Source organism: Ambystoma mexicanum, chromosome 14 (genome assembly GCF_040938575.1).
Source record: "Ambystoma mexicanum isolate Mex_15411 chromosome 14, UKY_AmexF1_1, whole genome shotgun sequence".
Lineage (NCBI taxonomy): Eukaryota > Metazoa > Chordata > Amphibia > Caudata > Ambystomatidae > Ambystoma > Ambystoma mexicanum.
The window spans coordinates 13,396,059-13,415,272 of NC_090940.1; the positions used below are offsets into that span (position 1 = coordinate 13,396,059).

Sequence of the window (19,214 nt, forward strand, 5' to 3'; positions counted from 1 at the left end):
TGGCGTTACTACTTGCTCCTTGTTATCTTGATCACGGAACTCTACCTCGGACTCCCTCGGACACCCCTTTTGTACCTTTGCTTGGAACTGTTGACCTGTTGCCGGATTTTGGACTTCACCTCGACTTGTCTTTGGATCATCCCTGGTTACCTTGCTGAACTTCTATGCCCTTTCCCTTCTTGGGATTCAAGTCAAGCCCTCTCTCCTACAGGTGGCTAGCCCTTCATCCACGCTAACCTGCGGTTCTACCATTCCAGGGACCGCCGCATCATCTGAGTCTCGAACCTCTCTACTAGGTTACCTGGGTCACCCTTACACCAGATAGGTAAGACACTTTAGATCCTTTTGCTTATCTGACTGTATTGTGATTGCCTGGTACTTAACCCCGTTCCTTCTCGACAGCAGCATCGGTGTTCCAGAGGCTCCGTGGATCTGGGAAGACATCTCCCACCTGTGGCCTCAAAGGTCGCACAGCGGGTTTCTATTTAGTTCCCCTGTGCGTCACTTGGGGACAGAGGACTCATCAGTCTACACGACACTCAAGTCAGAACAGACACCATTAATGGGAGAGGAAGAGAAAGGGGAGAGAACTGAGACCATGTGGCGTATCCAAAGGTCTGGAGAGGGAACCTTTGGGGACATAAGGCAGTTTATAGACCTCCCTTGGAAAGAAGGCACCAAGGAACCAGACAAGGTTCTAAAAAGAGGTCTGCAAAGGGGAGAAAAGGAACAGGCGATGCTGGAAGCGTGTGCATGCAGATCTCATCCATGTACAGGGATGGCCCTATTATGGTTTTATTCATAGCACCTAAAGAGAGGTTTTAGTCCCATCTTAAATGGTGCAAGTTGCCACAATTTGAGAATAAGAGAGACAGACATAAAGTGGCATGGCGGAATTTCATTTCAACAAGGACACTATGGACCTCATTACGAGTTTGGTAGTGCAGTAAAAAAGTGGTGGTAAATTCTTGCTGCCACTATTTTTGGTGGTGACAGATTTGCTGCTGTTTTTACTGCCACGCTTGTAATGAAGCTCCCTGTTCTCAATGCTCTGTAGACGCAATCATGGAACAATTGTCAATAAAACATTCCATTCATTGGCAGCTACTCTGAGGGCAGTACAGACCCGTAGCCATTCCTGAATGGTCTAACTCATGCAATTGGCACTGCTTACAGGACCCTCAGGTCTCAGGTGAGGTGTTGTGTGACCTCTGCAAATGGACATTAATGATGATAATGGACAGATGCCTGTGCTGCATTAAATCTTACCCTGCCAAGGTCCTCCAAGGCCCTCGTCAGCTTGCCAAGCTTCCTGTACAACGCTCCACGTCTAGAGAAGTGAAACACAGAGGTCTCTCTTTGTTCCTCGATCAGCTCTGTCAGACGTCGGACCTCTTCTTCTACTTCCTGAATGGTGGCTGTTGTCTCATCCAGCAGGACGGGAGTCACAGAGTCCACCAGCCTCATTTGTCTGGCTGGCACTTTCTTCTCCAGCTCCACTTGGCTGGCATTGGTGATCTGGACCTCAGGCTCAGGCTCTTTCACCCTGCTTGGTGGCCGGCTATCGGGGAACACCTCATCAAACCAATCGTTCCAGATCCCCCTGACCCACTCACGCTCTCCATCTGCCGAGACTCCGCCGTGCGCCTCAGCATACTTTGGGAAGTCCAGTGTCAGCGGAAGGCTGGCTTTTCTCACATGGCGCCTGTTTTTAAATGTGGCAGAACGAAGGCCGGCGTGGATGTCTAGTCTCTGAAGTGACACAGATCTGTTGATGAAAAGAAAAAAAGGTAAGTACATCTTTCATGTGCAGAATGCTGCTTCCTGCTTCCAATACACGATTAAACAATTTCAGAATTCGGAACTGGTAAAAGTGACATAAAAACCACTTAAGAAACCAGAAAGCAGCAGTGGTTATTCTACAATCCCTCGATTCTGCGGCATTCAATGCGATAGACATCAATACAATACAATACATCAAAGTTAGACACATTATTTATTTAATTGTTTTGGGTTTTGTATAGTGTTGGTCAGGAGCTATAAGTAAGTCACTGGGGCACTTATCAAGCAGAAGAGCATCACGATTCAAGCAGAATCATAGCAGGTGCATTTGTTATAACATAGGAAATGGTACACAAACATGTATGTTCTACATAAACACACAAACATCAGCTATCCATAAATAAAGTGTAAACAGGAAGATGCAAATGTGCAAAGGGTCCGGCGGTAACCCTGCTGGTGCTACTGGCGGGCTACCGCCAGACCTGTAAATATTTACCGGCGCCTGACTTGCCATTGCCACCGGGAGATTTCAACTCCGGCAGCCCGGAAAGTCAGGTGCCTGTAAAATGTAAGTCCCCATTCTCATAGAGACCCATAGGACTCTATGGGAGTGGGGACACGGAAGCACCGCACCGTTGTTAACAGTGCCGGTGCTTTCGTGATGGGTCTGCCTACTGTGGCTGCTGTGCCCGGCAGGGTCAGACCTGTCGGGCACAGCGGCTCCGGAAAGCAGACCTGTAATATGCCGGTCTGGAAACAACAGTGACGGTGAGCTTATCGGCACCCTTGTTTCCAGACCGGCAGGATCGTAATGAGGCCCTATGTGTGTTTACATGAAGTCAGGTGTGTAATATTGTTCCGTTGAGAGACTCAAGGCAGGAGATGTGGAAATGTACATGTGAAGTAAAGATAAACCAATCAGAACGAGGAGGAGTAGGAGGGTCGTGGTCCATATGAGATCACAACTGCCCACAGAGAGGTTGGGATGTGTGACGAGTCCCGTGGAGTCATCACACATCCCCAACCTGAGATCTCCTCTCATGTGGCCAGGGGACGGCAGACGCTACCTGGTCCTGACCCGGGGGGTGTTATTATGCAGGAGGATCACATGGGAGGAGATGGCTATCGGGGAGATGTGGTGTCCCCACCAGGAGAGACACAGCATTCGTCCCTTCCATGTGAAAAAGACCCTATAATTCCTAAATTCCTGGTGACATGCTGTCATTTTACAAACCCCTCCAGCTGTAAAACCCCCAAGCCCCTTCCTGCCAGACATTCTAGGCAGGATAACATTCACACCTCATATGTACATAGCACACACCTAACACCTTCTGTCTCTGATGTTTTTGTGTTAAATAGAAAACAAAATCACCTTAAAGTCCTATAAAACCCATGGACTCGAACTCCCATAAAGCCTAAAAGACTGGGACGAGGAAGAGGAAGGAGTCAATATTTTTTTTATTACTGTTGTTGCCAATTAAGCCTTTAACAAAATCCATAAAAATATTAAACAAATACCTAAATATTCAAGTAGTGTTCAAACAAATATTTCATAACCATTAAATACATACAACTTAATTCATCAAGAGTTCTTTAAAACACACCCAAACAAATACACTAATTTGCAACACTCTGTAATTCCCACTCTAAGAAACCTCCAACGGGGCTACATAGACAAACTACACTGACTCTTCACAATTAGAGCGTTAAACAAGTCCTAATACAGTAAGGTCTAGTATTAAAACATAACAATTTCATATTCATAACAATGAGCCAATATGGAGAAACAGAACCACTAAGCTAAACATGCAGACTAGTGGTTATAATGAAGTCCCCCTACGCTGGACTTTTAGCAATGGTGTCAGCATCTATAATAAAGACAGAAGCTGAACAGAAGGAAGCAGAGTCACGGGTGATGGTAGAGGCACGAGTGCGGACCATGCTGCTGAAAACAGGTGTTCTCAGACTGCCGCTTGCAGGCAGTGCTTACCGGCATGGCGCAAGGCCACAGAAGATACTGCAGGCACCTGGAGAGGATCGCTGTGCCACCGGCAACAAAAGCAGAGCAGCTGGCTGCACGGTCAAAACCAAAAGCAGAGGAATACCAGGAGACAAACGTGGGGACAGAAGAGGAACTGAGGCAGGGTCTGCAGAGCGGAGGAGGACATCCCAAGGCAAAAGCTTCACTGCAACAAGGGGCCACGGGTCTGAGGAAGTGCCAGACACCACTGAGTTTGCAGAGAGCTGCTGGGAACCCCGAGGCATACCGACACAAGTGGGAACCATTAAGAACTTTATTTGAATACCGACCAAGTAGAAAACAAAGACAGAGGGGGTCATTCCGAGTTTGGAGGTAGCCATGGTGCTATTATGTGGACTTACCGGGTCATTCCAACCTTGGAGGACCCGGTAAGTCCCAATCAGGAAACCATTCCCCATTTCCATTTGAGCCCCGATAGGGCTCAATGGGAATGGGGAAGGAGCTAATAACGGGCCTGCAAATTGCAGGCCCGCTATTAGCTCCATGGTCCCTTAACGGGTCCCGCTAAAACAGACTGGTAAAACCAGCCGGTCCTGGTGGGACCCGCTAAGGGACCTCGTAATAGGGTGGTAGGAGGTTAACGGCACCGACATCCTTACCGGTGCCGTTAACCCCCTACCGCCAGGGTTGGAATGACCCCAACAATTTGCACAAATCCTCATGTATGAGATGTCAATATGAGGAGGATTGGAGCAAGTATTGCCAAAAGCCAATGAATGTTAATGAAGGAATTTAAAGTCAACCCTTGAACAAGTCTCCACATATGAGATGTCAATGTGGGGAAAGTTGGGACAAGTAGTACCTTAGCCAAGACAGTGAAGGAATACACCTATACTATACTGAAAGACATTGAGAACATTTAAAAGAAAGCCCTGGTGGAAGAAACATATCAGGCAGCAAGCATTTGGGGAGAAGATACCTGGCAGGAGAGTATACCAGGAGATCTGCAGACCCCAGAGAGGGATGTCTGGCAGGGAAGTATATCGGGAAATCCATTAAAAATATGCAGAGACTGCTGACATTGTGGATAGCTACCAGGCCGGAGAATATACCAAGGGAGCTGTAAAAAGCAGATAAAGGGAACCCCTGCTGGACCAAGCACCAGCCAAGTTGAAATACGTTCATATTGTGTAAAGGCTTCCTGGCAGGGGAGTATACCAGGAAGATCTTCATAGAGGTTATTGTTTTGAAAGAGACATTGGGGGTCATTACGAGTTTGGAAGTAGCCATGGCGCGCTGCCTCCAAACCCAGGTCCGGGTCCGGTCTCACTGAATGGGGACTTACCGGGACATTCCAACCTGTGCGGACCCAACAAGTCCCCATTCAGTAAACCATTCCCCATTCCCATTTGAGCCCCCATAGGGCTCAATGGGAATGGGGAAGGTGCTAATAACGGGCCCACAAATTGCGGGCCCGTAATTAGCTCCAACGTCCCTTAATGCGTCCCGCAAAGAACGGCTGGTCAGACCAGCCGTTCCTGCTGGGACCTGCTAAGGGACCTCGGAATATGGCGGTAGGGGCTTAGCGGCACCGCCATCCTTAACAGTGCCGTTAAGCCCCTACTGCCATACTCGTAATGATCCCCATTGACCCTTTCACCATCCTTAAAGAACTGCCTTCACTATCCTTAGGGGGTAACTTCTTAAAAGAGACAATTTCGTCATCCTTGCAAAGTGGTTATTTAAAATAGACAATTTGACTATCCTTAAGAAGTTATTGTTTGAAAGAAACCCTCTTGCCATCCTCGAGAAGTGAGTTTTTGGAAAGGTCATTTGTTGACATCTTCAAGGAATCATTATTTTCAAGAGACACTTTTGCCACACTACCTGAGACAGCCAGAGGAAGGGAGTTCTCCTCTGGATCCAAGGATTGTTTTTTGTATTGATTTAGCTGATGTTACTCAACTTTGTCAATCATTAAATTCACATTCTTAAACATCTTTCAAACAAATCAAAAAACAATATCAAAATCATTTGTACACCAACGAATATAACATATAAAACAAAAGCAACACAATAATGTTGAGAATAAGCATTCATGTGATGTAGACATCCTCGAAATGGAATCATAGTAAATGAAATAAAATTTGAAAATACCTGCACATCATAAAATCGTATCAACGTGCAAAACAATTCCATCTCAGCTCAGATGTCATATATGATTCTTAAAATACTCATGATATCAATGGTATGAGATGCAGATGGTTCTTAGATAGGGGCAACTACTAGACCAAAACCTCATTCTGATCATTCAAATTCAGTGCACTCAAAAGATGTACTGTGGCTATACGGATACTCATAACATTAGTTGCCAAAATGGCTATCCACTTATTCTCTGGGCTCATGTTACCAAAATAATCGATATATTTAACAAAGTGTGTCTTTCTCAAGTTCATAAGGGACGGACAATCCACAATTAGATGTTCCAATGTTTCTTTAGTTAACAATTCAGAGCAGAAACGACTGTAATTTTCTTCAGGCTTAATGATCTTCCTCCGTGCCAACACATCTCGTGTTGGCCACAGATTAAAGCGTAAGCGTAAAATCGCTGTGCGGTGATGGAGCCTTGTACAAGTATGTTTCTATATCCCTGAACTTTTTAGGACCAACCCAAAGAGTATTAAAGTCCTTATACATGAGACCTTGTGTTCTTGTTTCAATCCAATCCATCATGTAGATCTTGACTTTGGCTCTGTCTGGCTTCGTGATGAGAATGGCCTTTGCCAAGACTCCAAAGATGTATTTAGTCCATTTTCGCACAAATTCATGTGATGAAGACATGTAGTTTGACAATATTGTCAGAATGGTATCATTCTTTGCAGAAATCAAATACTTTTGAAATAAGTGCCAATTATACACAGCCACTAAAGAGGTAAGCCCCAAACCATAACGTAGCAAAGGTCCTGGAATGCATTGTGGTAGATGAAGAACAAGTCTCCAAAATGTGGCTTCTAATTTGTTAAGGTATATCATCAAAGTTATTTTATCACTCTCCATTTCATATAGGATTGTAGGTGTTACTTTATTTATTTGTTTTTGAGCCCTTGTTGCCAAACATACATCAGAGATACTTTCCTTACACTTTTAGTTGTTAATCTTTAGTGTGAGGGTCAGATTAATGTTTTGGACACAAGAACAGTATATATAATTTTGACTACAAGACACAGGCTGTTGTTTAGTTTTAATTTCCTAGGCAGGGAAACTCTCTTTAGGATAGGGACAGCGAGGCCTTTATCCAACCCTTTTATTTCAATAAAGATGCCTGATGTTGAAAACACTACCACTTTGTGTCCTCCTCCCATTTCTGACCCCTCACAGATGTAAGGAGCTTTATAATGGGTGGCACGTACACGCATATGGGCCGAACAATTGTCAATGAGCAGCAATACAGATACAGATAAAAAGGTCGCTGCCGGAGGCCCCAGTAGGGTATGACCTACGAAGGCATAACCTTAGCATGCAGGAATGTGAAGAACGGTGTCAGCTTGCACATGGTTCTCAGTAGGGTGGTATCATTGGCATAGCAGTCAGGGGCATTGAACAGTTTGTGTACCTAGGCAGGCAGAATCCTTAGTCCTCTAGGGCACCGTGGGGGTGGAACTATTTAGACCAGGAATCTGCAAACTTTGGCTCTCTATATTTCATAGACACCTTCCATTTGCCCTGAAAGCCCAGAAAACAGTAAGTTATGAAGCAATGTTTAGTCCAAAAAATCTGCAGCAACTCAGCTGAAACACGGATAGCAGGTCCAACACAAGAATCAGTGATGGCCAGAGGTTAAGGCCTGTGTTCCCAGCCTCTGCCGGACTCAGCCAGGGAAGTTGCAATACTGCTTCAGCAAGCTCCTAAACTAAGCTGTTCTGCTGCCATCTCCATATCTGAAGGTAATCCTTGCATGTCGCTCCCGGCGTCCGCATTGGCTTGTTGTACATGTATATCTGTCTGCATTATGGCCTGCAGCTCTCATCTGCAGACCCCTAACTCACCTCCGCTTATGCCCTTCGTCCCTCCCCTTTGGGGATGGCGAAAAGTTACTTACCAACTGTAACGTTCTTTCCACTGGATGTTCCTCCCACGTATTCCTCATCTTATGATAAGTCGTTATTTCCAGCTTCGCTGCTTCGGAAAAAGAATTCTCGGCAGAGGGCGCTGTGCTCGAGGTCGTGGCGTCGATTGCCCCTCGACGGACTCCGTACTCTGTCGACGTCACCGATGGTATAAATTGCTCGAGCCGCACCCGTTGCTTCAGTTCTGTTTTTTCAATGAACATATAGGAGGAACACCCAGGCGTGCCTCATAACTGATGCACTCATCGTGAGAGGAAAGTATAAGAAAACGTAAACTGTACTGCGGGGTAGGATGGGAGGGTCGATGAGGAATACGTGGGAGGAACATCCAGTCAAAAGAATGTTACAGTTGGTAAGTAACTTGTTCTTCGAATGGATTGTCTCCTCCCACGTATTTCTCATCTTATGATAGACTCCCGTAGCAGTGGCAATTTTGGAGGTGGGAGTACTAATTACAGTTTTCATGGACAGAATGCAGAACTGTCTTGGCAAATAACCCCTCATTGGAGGAGGCAGTAGCCAAGCAGTAATGCTTGATAAAAGTATGCATTGTTTTCCAAGTTGCAGCTGAACAAATATCTGCTGCCAGGACTCCCCTCTTTAGAGCCGCAGAAGTAGCCAGCCCCCTAGTGGAATGGGCTCGAAGCCCATCTGGTGGGTCTTTTCCCGCCAATCTGTAGCATTCAATTATGGCCAAAATGATCCAGCGGGATATGATCTGTTTTGTTACTGATAAGCCCAGTTTGTGACCAGTATAACCTACAAACAGTTGGTCATCTTGTCGTAATTTAGACATCCTTGAGATGTAAAAACGAAGAGCCCTCTTGGGATCTAGTCTGTGCAGTCTCTCCTCTTCCCTGCCCAAATGAGGAGGAAGATAAAATGTTGGTAATATTATTTTTTGTGACAAATGGAAGTCTGAAACTACCTTTGGTAAAAGGGTAGGTTTAACTTTAAGGACTACCTTACCCTTATAAAAAAATAGGATATGGTGGTTTGCATGAGAGAGCCTGAAGTTCACTAACCCTGCGGGCTGATGATAGGGCCACAAGAAGGACAGTTATTTAGAGTTAGAAGCCTCAATGGACAGAGATGCACAGGCTCAAAAGGTATGCAAGTCAAAAATGTTAGTACTAAAATTAAATCCAAAGTTTGGACCTGAAAAGGTACTGGAGGGTATACGTTAGTAAGCCCTTTTAAGAATTGAATGATTAATGGTATTTTGAAATATGAAACCTCTTCCGAGGTGCGCTTGAAAATTGACAGCGCAGCAAGGTATCCTTTTATTGTTCCTATCTGGAGCCCCAGATTGGCTAGATCTAAGAGAAAAGAGAGCACTACTGGAGTGCCACATTGAAAAGGGTCCACATCCTTATCTTTGCACCAGTTACTAGACTTGTTCCAGCGACATCGGTACAAAGACTTTGTTGCTGGCCTTCTGGCCGAAAGCAAGACTTCCATTACGTCATCCGGAAGATCCCAATCCTTGTATCTCAACCTCTCAGAAACCATGCGTGAAGGTTGAGTGTCTTGACCTCTGGATGGAGAACCCGACCTTCCTCCTGCGAGAGAAGATCCTCTCTTTGTGGAAGACGTATTGGAGGGCAGATGGACATGTCTAGAAGGTCCGGGTATCACGTCCTCCTGGCCCAATCTAGGGCAATGGGAATCATGGTTTTCCTGAACTTTCTCAACCTCCTGATTACTTGAGGAATCACGGGGACTGGGGGAAACGCGTACAATAGTGGAAAATTCCACTCCACTACGAAAGCGTCTCCCAGAGCTCCTCTTTGAGGAAATTCCCCTGAGCAGTACTGCTCGCACTTCCAATTGATTACAGAGCATCTGCCACCGTGTTCTGCTCTCCGGCTAGGTGAACTGCCGATAGAGAGATTCCTTCTCTTATTGCCCAGAACCAGAGCTGCATTGCCTCTCTGCACAGGGGTAGTGACCCTACACCTCCTCTCTTGTTGAGGTAGTACATGGCCACTGTGTTGTCCGTCATTACCAGGACATTCTTTCCCTGTACAGAGGGCAGAAAGGCCTTCAGCGCTAGTCTGATTGCCCTCAGATCCAAAAGGTTGATGTGTAGATTAGACTCCGGTGGAGACCAACGACTGCTGATTGTCAGATCGTTGGTGTGTGCTCCCCATCCCGTGAGTGAGGCGTCCGTCACTACTGTTATCTCCGGCCATGGTTGCCAAAAAGATTCTCCCTTGAGAATTTTGTCGTTGCAAGCCCACCATAGAAGATCCTGAGCAACTGCACTCGGGACTTGCAGAAGATCCGACATATTCCCTGAGAACTGGGACCACTGAGTTCTGAGTGCCCATTGAAGGGATCTCATTTTCAACCTGGCCTCTGGTACTAGGAAAATGCAGGATGCCATGAGTCCGAGCAACCTGAGAAAATCGAAGGGCGGTAGACGTTGGGCATTCTGGAACTTTGTTACCATCTGCAGAAAAAGGAGAGCTCTCACCTCGGGGGCGAGGCTTTTCCCGAGGAAGTATCCAAGTCTGCTCCGATAAACTGGAGCTTTTGGGATGGTATCATATGGGACTTCTTGAAATTGAGGGAGAAGCCCAATTTGTGGAGGAAGTGGCAGGTGATCGAAAGATGTTCCTGAGCTTGTTTCGGACAACTTGCTCTGATCAACCAATCGTCCATGTAGGGATAGATGTGAATACCCCCTCTCCTGAGACTTGCTGCCACAACCGCCAACAGTTTGGTGAAAACCCTCGGGGCGGAGGTCAACCCGAATGGCAGAACTCGAAACTGATAATGAGAGTTGCCAATCGCGAACCTCAGGTACTTTCTGTGCTTTGGATGGATTGGCACATGAAAGTAAGCATCCTGAAGGTCCAATGATACCAACCAGTCTTGGAGTTGGAGAGCCTGAAGGATCTGAGAAAGGGTCACCATCTTGAACGTGTCGTTGCTGAGGTACTTGTTCAAGTTTCTTAAGTCCAAGATGGGTCTCAATCCTCCGTCCTTTTTTGGGATGAAAAATATGGGGAGTACCAACCCCTGTTCCTCTCCGCTACAGGTACCTGTTCTATGGCACCTTTCCCTAGCAGGGTTAAAATTTCCTGCAACAGGAGCGGGTCTGGAATTTTTACAGAGTTGACTCCCGGCGGATGATTCGGAGGCCTTTTTTGGAAGGGGAGACAGTAACCTTGAGCTACTGTTTCCAGTGCCCAAGCATCTGAGGTAATGCCCCGCCATTCCTTCAGATGCTGAGAGATCCTGCTTCCCACTGGTGTTTTGTACAACAAGGTCTCAGAGGGATTTGGAGGCGGCTGTAGGAGTGGCTGAGGGTAAAGATGCCGCTCCTGAGGCTGATTTTGCACCTCTTCCTCGTGCACCATGAGGGAAATTTCTTTTGCCTCTTTGAGAAGCCTGTCCTCTTCCTCTACCAAATGAGGAGTAGTAACGAAAAGAACGACCCCTCTAGGAAGATGAGCCGGAATAGGGTTTTTGAGGCTGGCGCATGGAGGCACTAAGCGATTTAGCTGCCGCTTTCGAGGTCTGAAGTTTTTCTAGGCTTTCATCAGCCTTACTGCCAAACAGCCTCGTGCCATCGAAGGGCATGTTGAGGAGTCTGGCTTGCACGTCTGGTGCAAACCCCGACTTCCTCAACCACGCAAATCTGCGTAGCACAGTGCTTGCAGCCATGGATCTGCTGATACTATAAGCAGTATCCAGTCCAGACTGGAGACATCCCCCCATTGCCTCCTTCCCGTCTTCGACTATATTCAGGAAGCCTTCCCTTTCCTCGCCTTCCGGAATATGATCAGCCGCCGCCGAAATACAGTCCCACAGGGTATGGCTAAACCTGGCCAGGGTAGAGGTGACATTTGTCAATTTAAGGGCCATGCTGCCTGAAATGAAAACTTTACGGGCCCAAGCATCAACTTTTTTATCCTCTCTATCCGGAGGGATAGAGGGATATGCAGGTTGTTTTGAAGTGGATGCTGCCTGAATAACTAGACTTTCTGGAGTTGGATGCTGTTTACATATTCAGGATTCGTACTAGCTGGTCTGTATTTCTTGGGGAAATTACTATTTGCAGCAGCAATGCTCTCAGGATTTTCCCAGTTTTTCTCCACCGTCCTCTGAAGAGCCCTGTGGAAAGGGAGAACTGGATCTTTTTGAGGACCTCTGACAATTATATCTGTCATGTCGTCCTGTTCGAAAACGGGTGAAGTGTTACCCCAACCCATATACTCAATCACTCTGGTCATAAGACTGTTGTATCCCGAGTCTGCATGTTCTGCAGGATCAGGTCTGGCAAACTCTAATTCTGGGGAGGTGTCGATTCCACTAGCAGAATGTAGAGTATCACTCAGGTCTCTCATTTTAGACTCTTGATCAATGAGTTCCTCAGTGACTTCATCTTCCTCCGAGCCAGATTCCTCATAAATTGAGGACATGGACTTAAAAAAGTCTGACCTGGGCAATGGAGTAAATCTCCGTTCTTCCTCTACAATATGCGTCGAAGGAATGCAAAAATCCTTCGAAGTTGTCGAAGGAATCTTCGATGACTTTGAAGATGACTTCCATACAGGCGTCGAGGATGCTTTTGGCTTCGATGCCGAAACGATTGACGCCGATGGCGTCGAAGTCGTCGAAGCCTTCGACGACTTATGTTTTTTATGTGGCACCGGAGAGTTTTTCGAGTATCCTCGACACTACTGGCTTTTACCATAGTAGTTTTAGACTTCCCTTTGTCGTCCAAAGGAGCGACTTTAGGGGTATGGCTCTTCCGAGGTTCATTCGAGGGGGTCGGGGCCGCATTCTCGAATGCCTCCATCATCTTTTTACGAAATTCCTCCCATTTTCTGGGGGAATCCGATTTTGTCGGACATCGAATTTCTTCGGTCGACTCAGAAGATGATGATGAGGGAGATCTATGACTCCTCTTCATTTTTTTGGACGAGGAAGAAGAGTGTCTCGATCTACTCCTAGATCGAGATCTCTTGGAATGCCTATGGCGATCCGATTCCTTTGAATCGGTCACTTTTTATGTTTTTTGGACGGAGCCTTCTTAGAGGCTTCCCTCCCCACCGACAGTTTACCTCTCCTCTCTTGAAGGGCCTTCTCGGTCATGGATTGGCAGGAACCACAGTCGTCGGTTCGGTGACTTTAACCGAGACACCAGAGACAAACTCGGTGGGGATCCGTGATCGACATTTTCGATCCACAATCTACGCACTTCTTGAACACAGTCTTGGGTGTCAAAGGAGTCGAAGAAGACGACATTTTCTTCACAGAAAATCTCAAGCGCGCCGTTCTCGATAGATGATGTTCTGACAAGAGGAGCCCAAACAACTATGCCTAGGTAAGAAGAGCACTGGCTCCTCACCTGTACGCATACTGTCCTACAACTGTACCGCTTACTCACCTCATGTCTCCCTTCCACTCCCAACAACATTTCTACATGCCCTGCTCTGGGCCCAGGGAAGTGGAGAAACCTTTGGCTCTGCCGAGGTCCCTCACAGGTACCAGAACATACTTGCATCTGCACTGATTCCGCAGACCACTACCACCTGCACTACACTACCACCTGCACTACACCTAGCCCGCACACATTTACTATGCGGTTAGTTCCCATAGCTCGAGCGAGCCACAGACCTACTTCTGATCACGGCACACGTGACTCGCCATCTCGTTTCCTGCTACCATTTGGCATGACACACGTTGACTCCAGGATAACCTCACCAGACCAATCCTTCTCATGTCCTCGCCAGCTAACTAAATCCCATCTCAGAACCACAGTGCCTCCTCCAAACGCTGGCCAAATAACCCTCCCTAGCCCCACTCCATTTCTTCCTTCGGTGCTCATCACTCAGGCCCTGCATGAGAGCTTGGAGTTCTGCACACCTAGTGCTGTTCACAGTACTTACACACTGAACTCACCTGTATCCATATGTTCCATGATGTCCACCCTGGATGGGATAGACCCACTTATGTTGCAGCACTTCCTCCCCACGCATAGAGCCACCTACCCAGGCAATGGGGATTAATCCTAATCAGCACAGGCCAAGCCGAGCCTCCATTAGCCCCCAACCTAGAACACAACGCCCGGTGCGCTTTGGCCTTGGATCCTTCTCTACTTCCACCCCTATCACGCATCTTCATGATACCTCTGATGTTTCCACATTGCCAGCCACACACGCCATCAGCCAGGTACCTACATCATGACAAGCCCCTTATAACATAGGAATCAACCAGCCCGGTTTGGGATCAACCCGCCGACTTAGGCTCTGGGTCAGAACTTACATAAACAACATATCTACTATTCCATCATTAGGGTATGCTAGACTGGCAAGACTAAGCTCTCCCACGCCACCGCTCACTGACGATGAGCAACAGGCACCCACCACCAGCTAAGCAGACAGAGGTTCTAAATTGGGCATTAATGAATGTTCGCTCTCTAGGAGCACATGCTATTGACATCCATGATATTATCTTTGAACATCACCTTGATATCCTAGCCACCACAGAATCAGGGCTTCTCAGTGCCTCTGGCCCTCTGCTGTCCCTAGCTATCCCTCCCAACAACACCACTTTTAGAGCAGACTGCCTCAACGCCTTAGGAGGAGGGGTAGCCCTCATAGCCAAATCCTCTCTACAGATCAGATCATCCCCTATACCTACCACCCCAGGGTATGAAATGCTGCTACTAACCCCCAAACCACGTACAACCTACTCTGGACCTACCAACAACCTAATGCACCGAGCTGTCCAGACCTCGACACCCCACTTCTTATCATTCCTCTTAGGAAAGCAATGACCAAATTAATTGTTTTGGGTGATCTCAATCTTGGTTACGACGACACGCCTGACCCCAAAGCTGCTGTGCTAGCGCTAGCACTCAAAGACATGAACCTTACCCAACTGATAGATGCACCCACCCACACCAAAGGGGGCATCCTGCACTGGATCCTTATGGCCAATGTGACACTTTACATCTCATCCATTAATTCAGTACCTTGGTCCAACCACCTCCTCATCCTCTTTAATCACTCCTTGGACAAGCTCCACATAGTCCACGCACCTACACTGAACCTAATATGAGTCTGCAATACCTGAAAATTGACACATGAGGCACATGAGGCACTGACGCACTGTCATGTCTCGGCGAGGGTGGCGGATTTGGAACCGCTGGTGCTATGGTCCGCCATAGCTTGTTCCATTACAATCTCCCTCTTGCGGGTGTTACCGGTCTAGTTTTTGCACGCGCACGTTTCCCGTTTCGGACCTTGCGTCCGTTGTTACCCGCTCCTCTCCCGGTTTCCTCCGGGAGCCCTCTTATCTTCTTTTCCACCCACTTGCTCCTCCTACCCTCGCTTCTTCTCTCTCTCTCTCTCTCTCTCTCTCTCTCTCTATTGTTCCGCTTCTTTCCTCTTCTCCCTATTCGCCTCCTTGTCCTTGCCCCCTCTCTTGTCTCTTCCTATTTTTCTGCTTTCTTCTTCCTTCTTTCCTTTACCCTTGTCTACCGCCTTGTACTCTTCTGCCAGCCCGTGTATCAGACCTCTGCCTGCCTTTTCGGATTGCCTCTGCCACGTACCTTGTACTCATCAGCCAGTCTGTTACCAGACCTCTGCCTGCCTTTTCGAATTGCCTCTGCCATGTACCTTGTACTCATCAAGCCAGCCCGTGTACCAGACCTCTGCCTGCCTTTTCGGATTGCCTCTGCCACGTACCTTGTACTCATCAGCCAGTCCGTTACCAGACCTCTGCCTGGCTTGTCGGATTGCCTCTGCCACGTACCTTGTACTCACCAGCCAGTCCGTGTCTTTCCGGATTGCCTCTGCTGCCTTCATCCTACCGTTGGTTCCACGTTCTCCACTTCATCTACTGGTCCACTCAAGCCTGTTCCACGACCACTGCGTGGAAGTCTCTCAAGGGGTTTTTTATGCCATTGGCTTTTGCCCCTATCTGGACGTTCACGGAGGTTTAACCCCTGTCACATCTGTTACGGTGGCATGGTGGCATCCTTCCGTGGACGTCCCTATCTTCATAAAAAAAAGGAGAAACCCAAAAGCGATGAGAAGAGGAAAACCAAGAAGAAGGACAAAGGTGAGGAGCTTGGGGAGGGTGGTGTGACGGAGTCTTCTTGTGAAGAAGAGGATATTACAGACCCCTGTGACACGCGCATACTCCTAGCCTTGCTTAGTTCAAGTACCCGGTCCCAGAACAAGATCCCACAGGATCAGGCCAACAATTATCACACATGGCTGCTCCACTGATCATAACTAAAACACCCAAACCCCACAAACTTAATAACATCTGGTTCTCAGAGGAACTAGTCATCTGACGAAGGAACAAAAGGGCCCTCAAGCACCTATGCAAAAAGCACCCCTCCCCAAGTAACTGCACAGCTCTTACCACTGCTGCCCATTCCTACAGGAAAGCAGTAGTCACCCTCAAAGCTAATACCTACAATGTTAGAATTTCCAGTGCGGGTTCCAACACTAAAGAAATATTCACCATCCTTAGAGAGCTTGAAACCCCCATGCTCACTAATGCTGGTACTCGCTCTAATAAAGCCTGGTGTATCACCATACAAGATGCCCTATCACACAAAACTGAGATTCTTCACACCAAAATTAGAACTAACAATGCCTTGCGTGGAACCAAAGCCTCCACGCAGAATGCTGTTGATCATTCCAGTGGGACCCACTCATCATCTCCCCCAACATTTGCGTTCTGCCAAGTCTCCCAAGAACAGGTCCTTGCCACTGTCCGATCGCTAAAACCCTCAAATTGCAAAGGTGTCTCATGTCCCACCCATATAATGAAGCTCTACGCACCCACGTTAGCACCAATCATCACCGGGTTTGCCAGAGCCTCCTTCCTGACCAGCAATGTGCCCTCTAGTATCGAGGCAGCCTGGATCACATTGCTCACTAGATTTGTCCATCCTGCTAACTGCCGCCCTATTACCACAATCCCTTTCTTGCTCAAAATACTAAGAACCTGGATGCAGCCTTCACCACCTTCCACATTGATGGTACATCCATCCTGTCCTGAAACACGTTCAAACTTTAGCGGTCCACTGGGAAGCAGAGCTAACCATGACCAGACATATTAATGCCCTAGCATCAGCCACGGCCTGTACTGTCAGGCTCATCTCCCAGAGCAGGCAATTCCTTTCACACTCGCACAAGCACTCATTCTTACCAAACTTCACTACTGCAGCATTCTACTTATGGGCACCTCCGCTGCCAATCTGACCAAACCACGGCTTTTGGAAAACAAAGCATCACGCGCCACCCTAGGCCTAAAACGATCAAACCACATGTCAGCAACCAGACGTGAGCCTCACTGGCTACCTGAATTGTGAACATTAGCCAATCCCGAACCCGGACAGGATTGTGAAAGTTAGCCTGAGTCGCTTCTTGATAGAAATGCAAATGTTGGCATGTCCCACACTTGGATGGAGCTGTGAACATGAGCCTGAATCGCATCTGGATAAAACTGGGAATATAAATGTTAACATGCCCCACACGTGTATCACTGTGTACCCTGCTTTCCCGCTCCCATGCTGTTGCTATATATCCGTATCCCCCCTCTTGTCCCTGTGTCCATGTGTTGCTATGTTCCCTGCCATCCTGTTCTCGTGCCTGGTCTCGGGCGCTTTAAAGATGACCATCATATCACATCACTACGCTTACTCTTCTATACACCATCACAGAACTAGAACACAGCTATACCCCTGATTAATTCGGCCTATCTGTTCACAGACGAACACTACCCCATGAACACCTCATCACACTAATAAAACCCTGCTAGCCGAGCACATTCCGGCCTAGCTGCTCACATATGTGTCCTTCAGGCCCAACGCAGCCAGAGCCCAGTCTGGGTGTCCACACACCAGACTGCACACATCCAACTGATATCTTCAGCACCACACCCAACGCTAGGATGCAGCTACCATCCAGCAATTACATCAACTGCACACATCTGGTGCACCCACGCACCCTACGTCACGATCTCTCTCTACTGACCAGAACTACGGTTCCCGAGGGCGTTCAAACGACCAGTGCTTTGAGGTGATACCAATGATATATAGAGCGCTATATAAATGGCAAGTAACATAACCATCAAAGCTTGTGTCGACTTTAAAACTTTGTCTATTTCCCACCAATGCATTTACAAGGAGGTGCCCCTCCATTTCTAAAACTCCCAGTGCGCGCGTTAAGACCCAGCTCTAGCATCTCGCTGGTGGCTGGTCAGTTTCTGTGTTACGGGTCTGTCCCTTTGGAACACTCCTATTGCCCCTATCAGAAATAAACAAGTAATTACGCTGCCTTCAAAAGCTGATAAAAAGCTGGCTGTTTGATAAATATGATTAATACCAATGAGTGAATCAAACGTACCCGTTATGTCTGCCCACTGTACCAAACGCCCTGCTACTCCTTTTTCTTAACTTTTATTTACAAATTATCATGCTACAAACAATAAAATAATCTCCATAAAACAGGCAAAAACTGAAGAAATCACTGCATTTTGACACATAACTATGTACAGAATGAGACACAAATTACAACAAACCGCCACTAAATCCATTGCATCTCTCAATCACCCACCCCCCAAACCCTCCACGTACACATGTACAACACCAAGTCTAATATAACTGAAGACATTTACCCCAGATTTTCTCAAACAAACCCAATTTCCCATCTCTCCTGTATGGCACCCTCTCCATACCCGCCAATTCATGCATTTCAGTCAACCATGTCTCAATATTCAATGTCAAAGTAGATTTCCAATTCCGCAAGATAATTTTCTTACCAATCATTGCCCCTCGGAACAACCACTTCTTCTGATTCTGACTGAGATCATCCAAAGCCTCATCACTCCCCAATATCACCACTTTGAAATCCAGGACAGGCAGCCCATCTCTCACCTCACGACACACCCGTCCAATCTCACCAACCTACAGTCCCACAGCAGATGCTCCAGTGTACCGTACTCATACACACATCTACTCCTTCTTATAAACCTCCCTTCTGCTGGTCTCTTATCCTCAGGCAGGAATTCCAGTAATGTGTGCACATTATCCCATTCATTCATCTCAAAGCTGGATGGAAATGCTGGCGCATTGGTTGCTTCCATGGTAGAAGATACCGACTCGAAGATCTTTCCAAATTCTCAATACACATGTCAAGCCTTGTGATACCATGCTCGGCTCTCTTCTGAACATAATGGCTGCAATAGACTCAAGCTTGGACTGGTTCCCTCTTAGTATCTTTTTATTGATTATATTAAAGAAAAAGTGTAAGAATTCTGTACCTCGGAAGAAGGAATAAACT

The 19,214-nt window shown here is 47.1% G+C and overlaps 1 protein-coding gene across 1 annotated transcript in view; it reads right to left on the reverse strand.

Annotated features, from left to right (window-relative positions):
- Positions 1-19,214, reverse strand: part of TTC6 (tetratricopeptide repeat domain 6) — a 1,171,050-nt gene that overhangs the window by 902,296 nt on the left and 249,540 nt on the right. Inside the window, exon 9 of the mRNA XM_069638410.1 lies at positions 1,270-1,768. Within this exon, the coding sequence (XP_069494511.1) occupies positions 1,270-1,768 (499 nt within the window). The remainder of the gene's footprint in view (positions 1-1,269; positions 1,769-19,214) is intronic.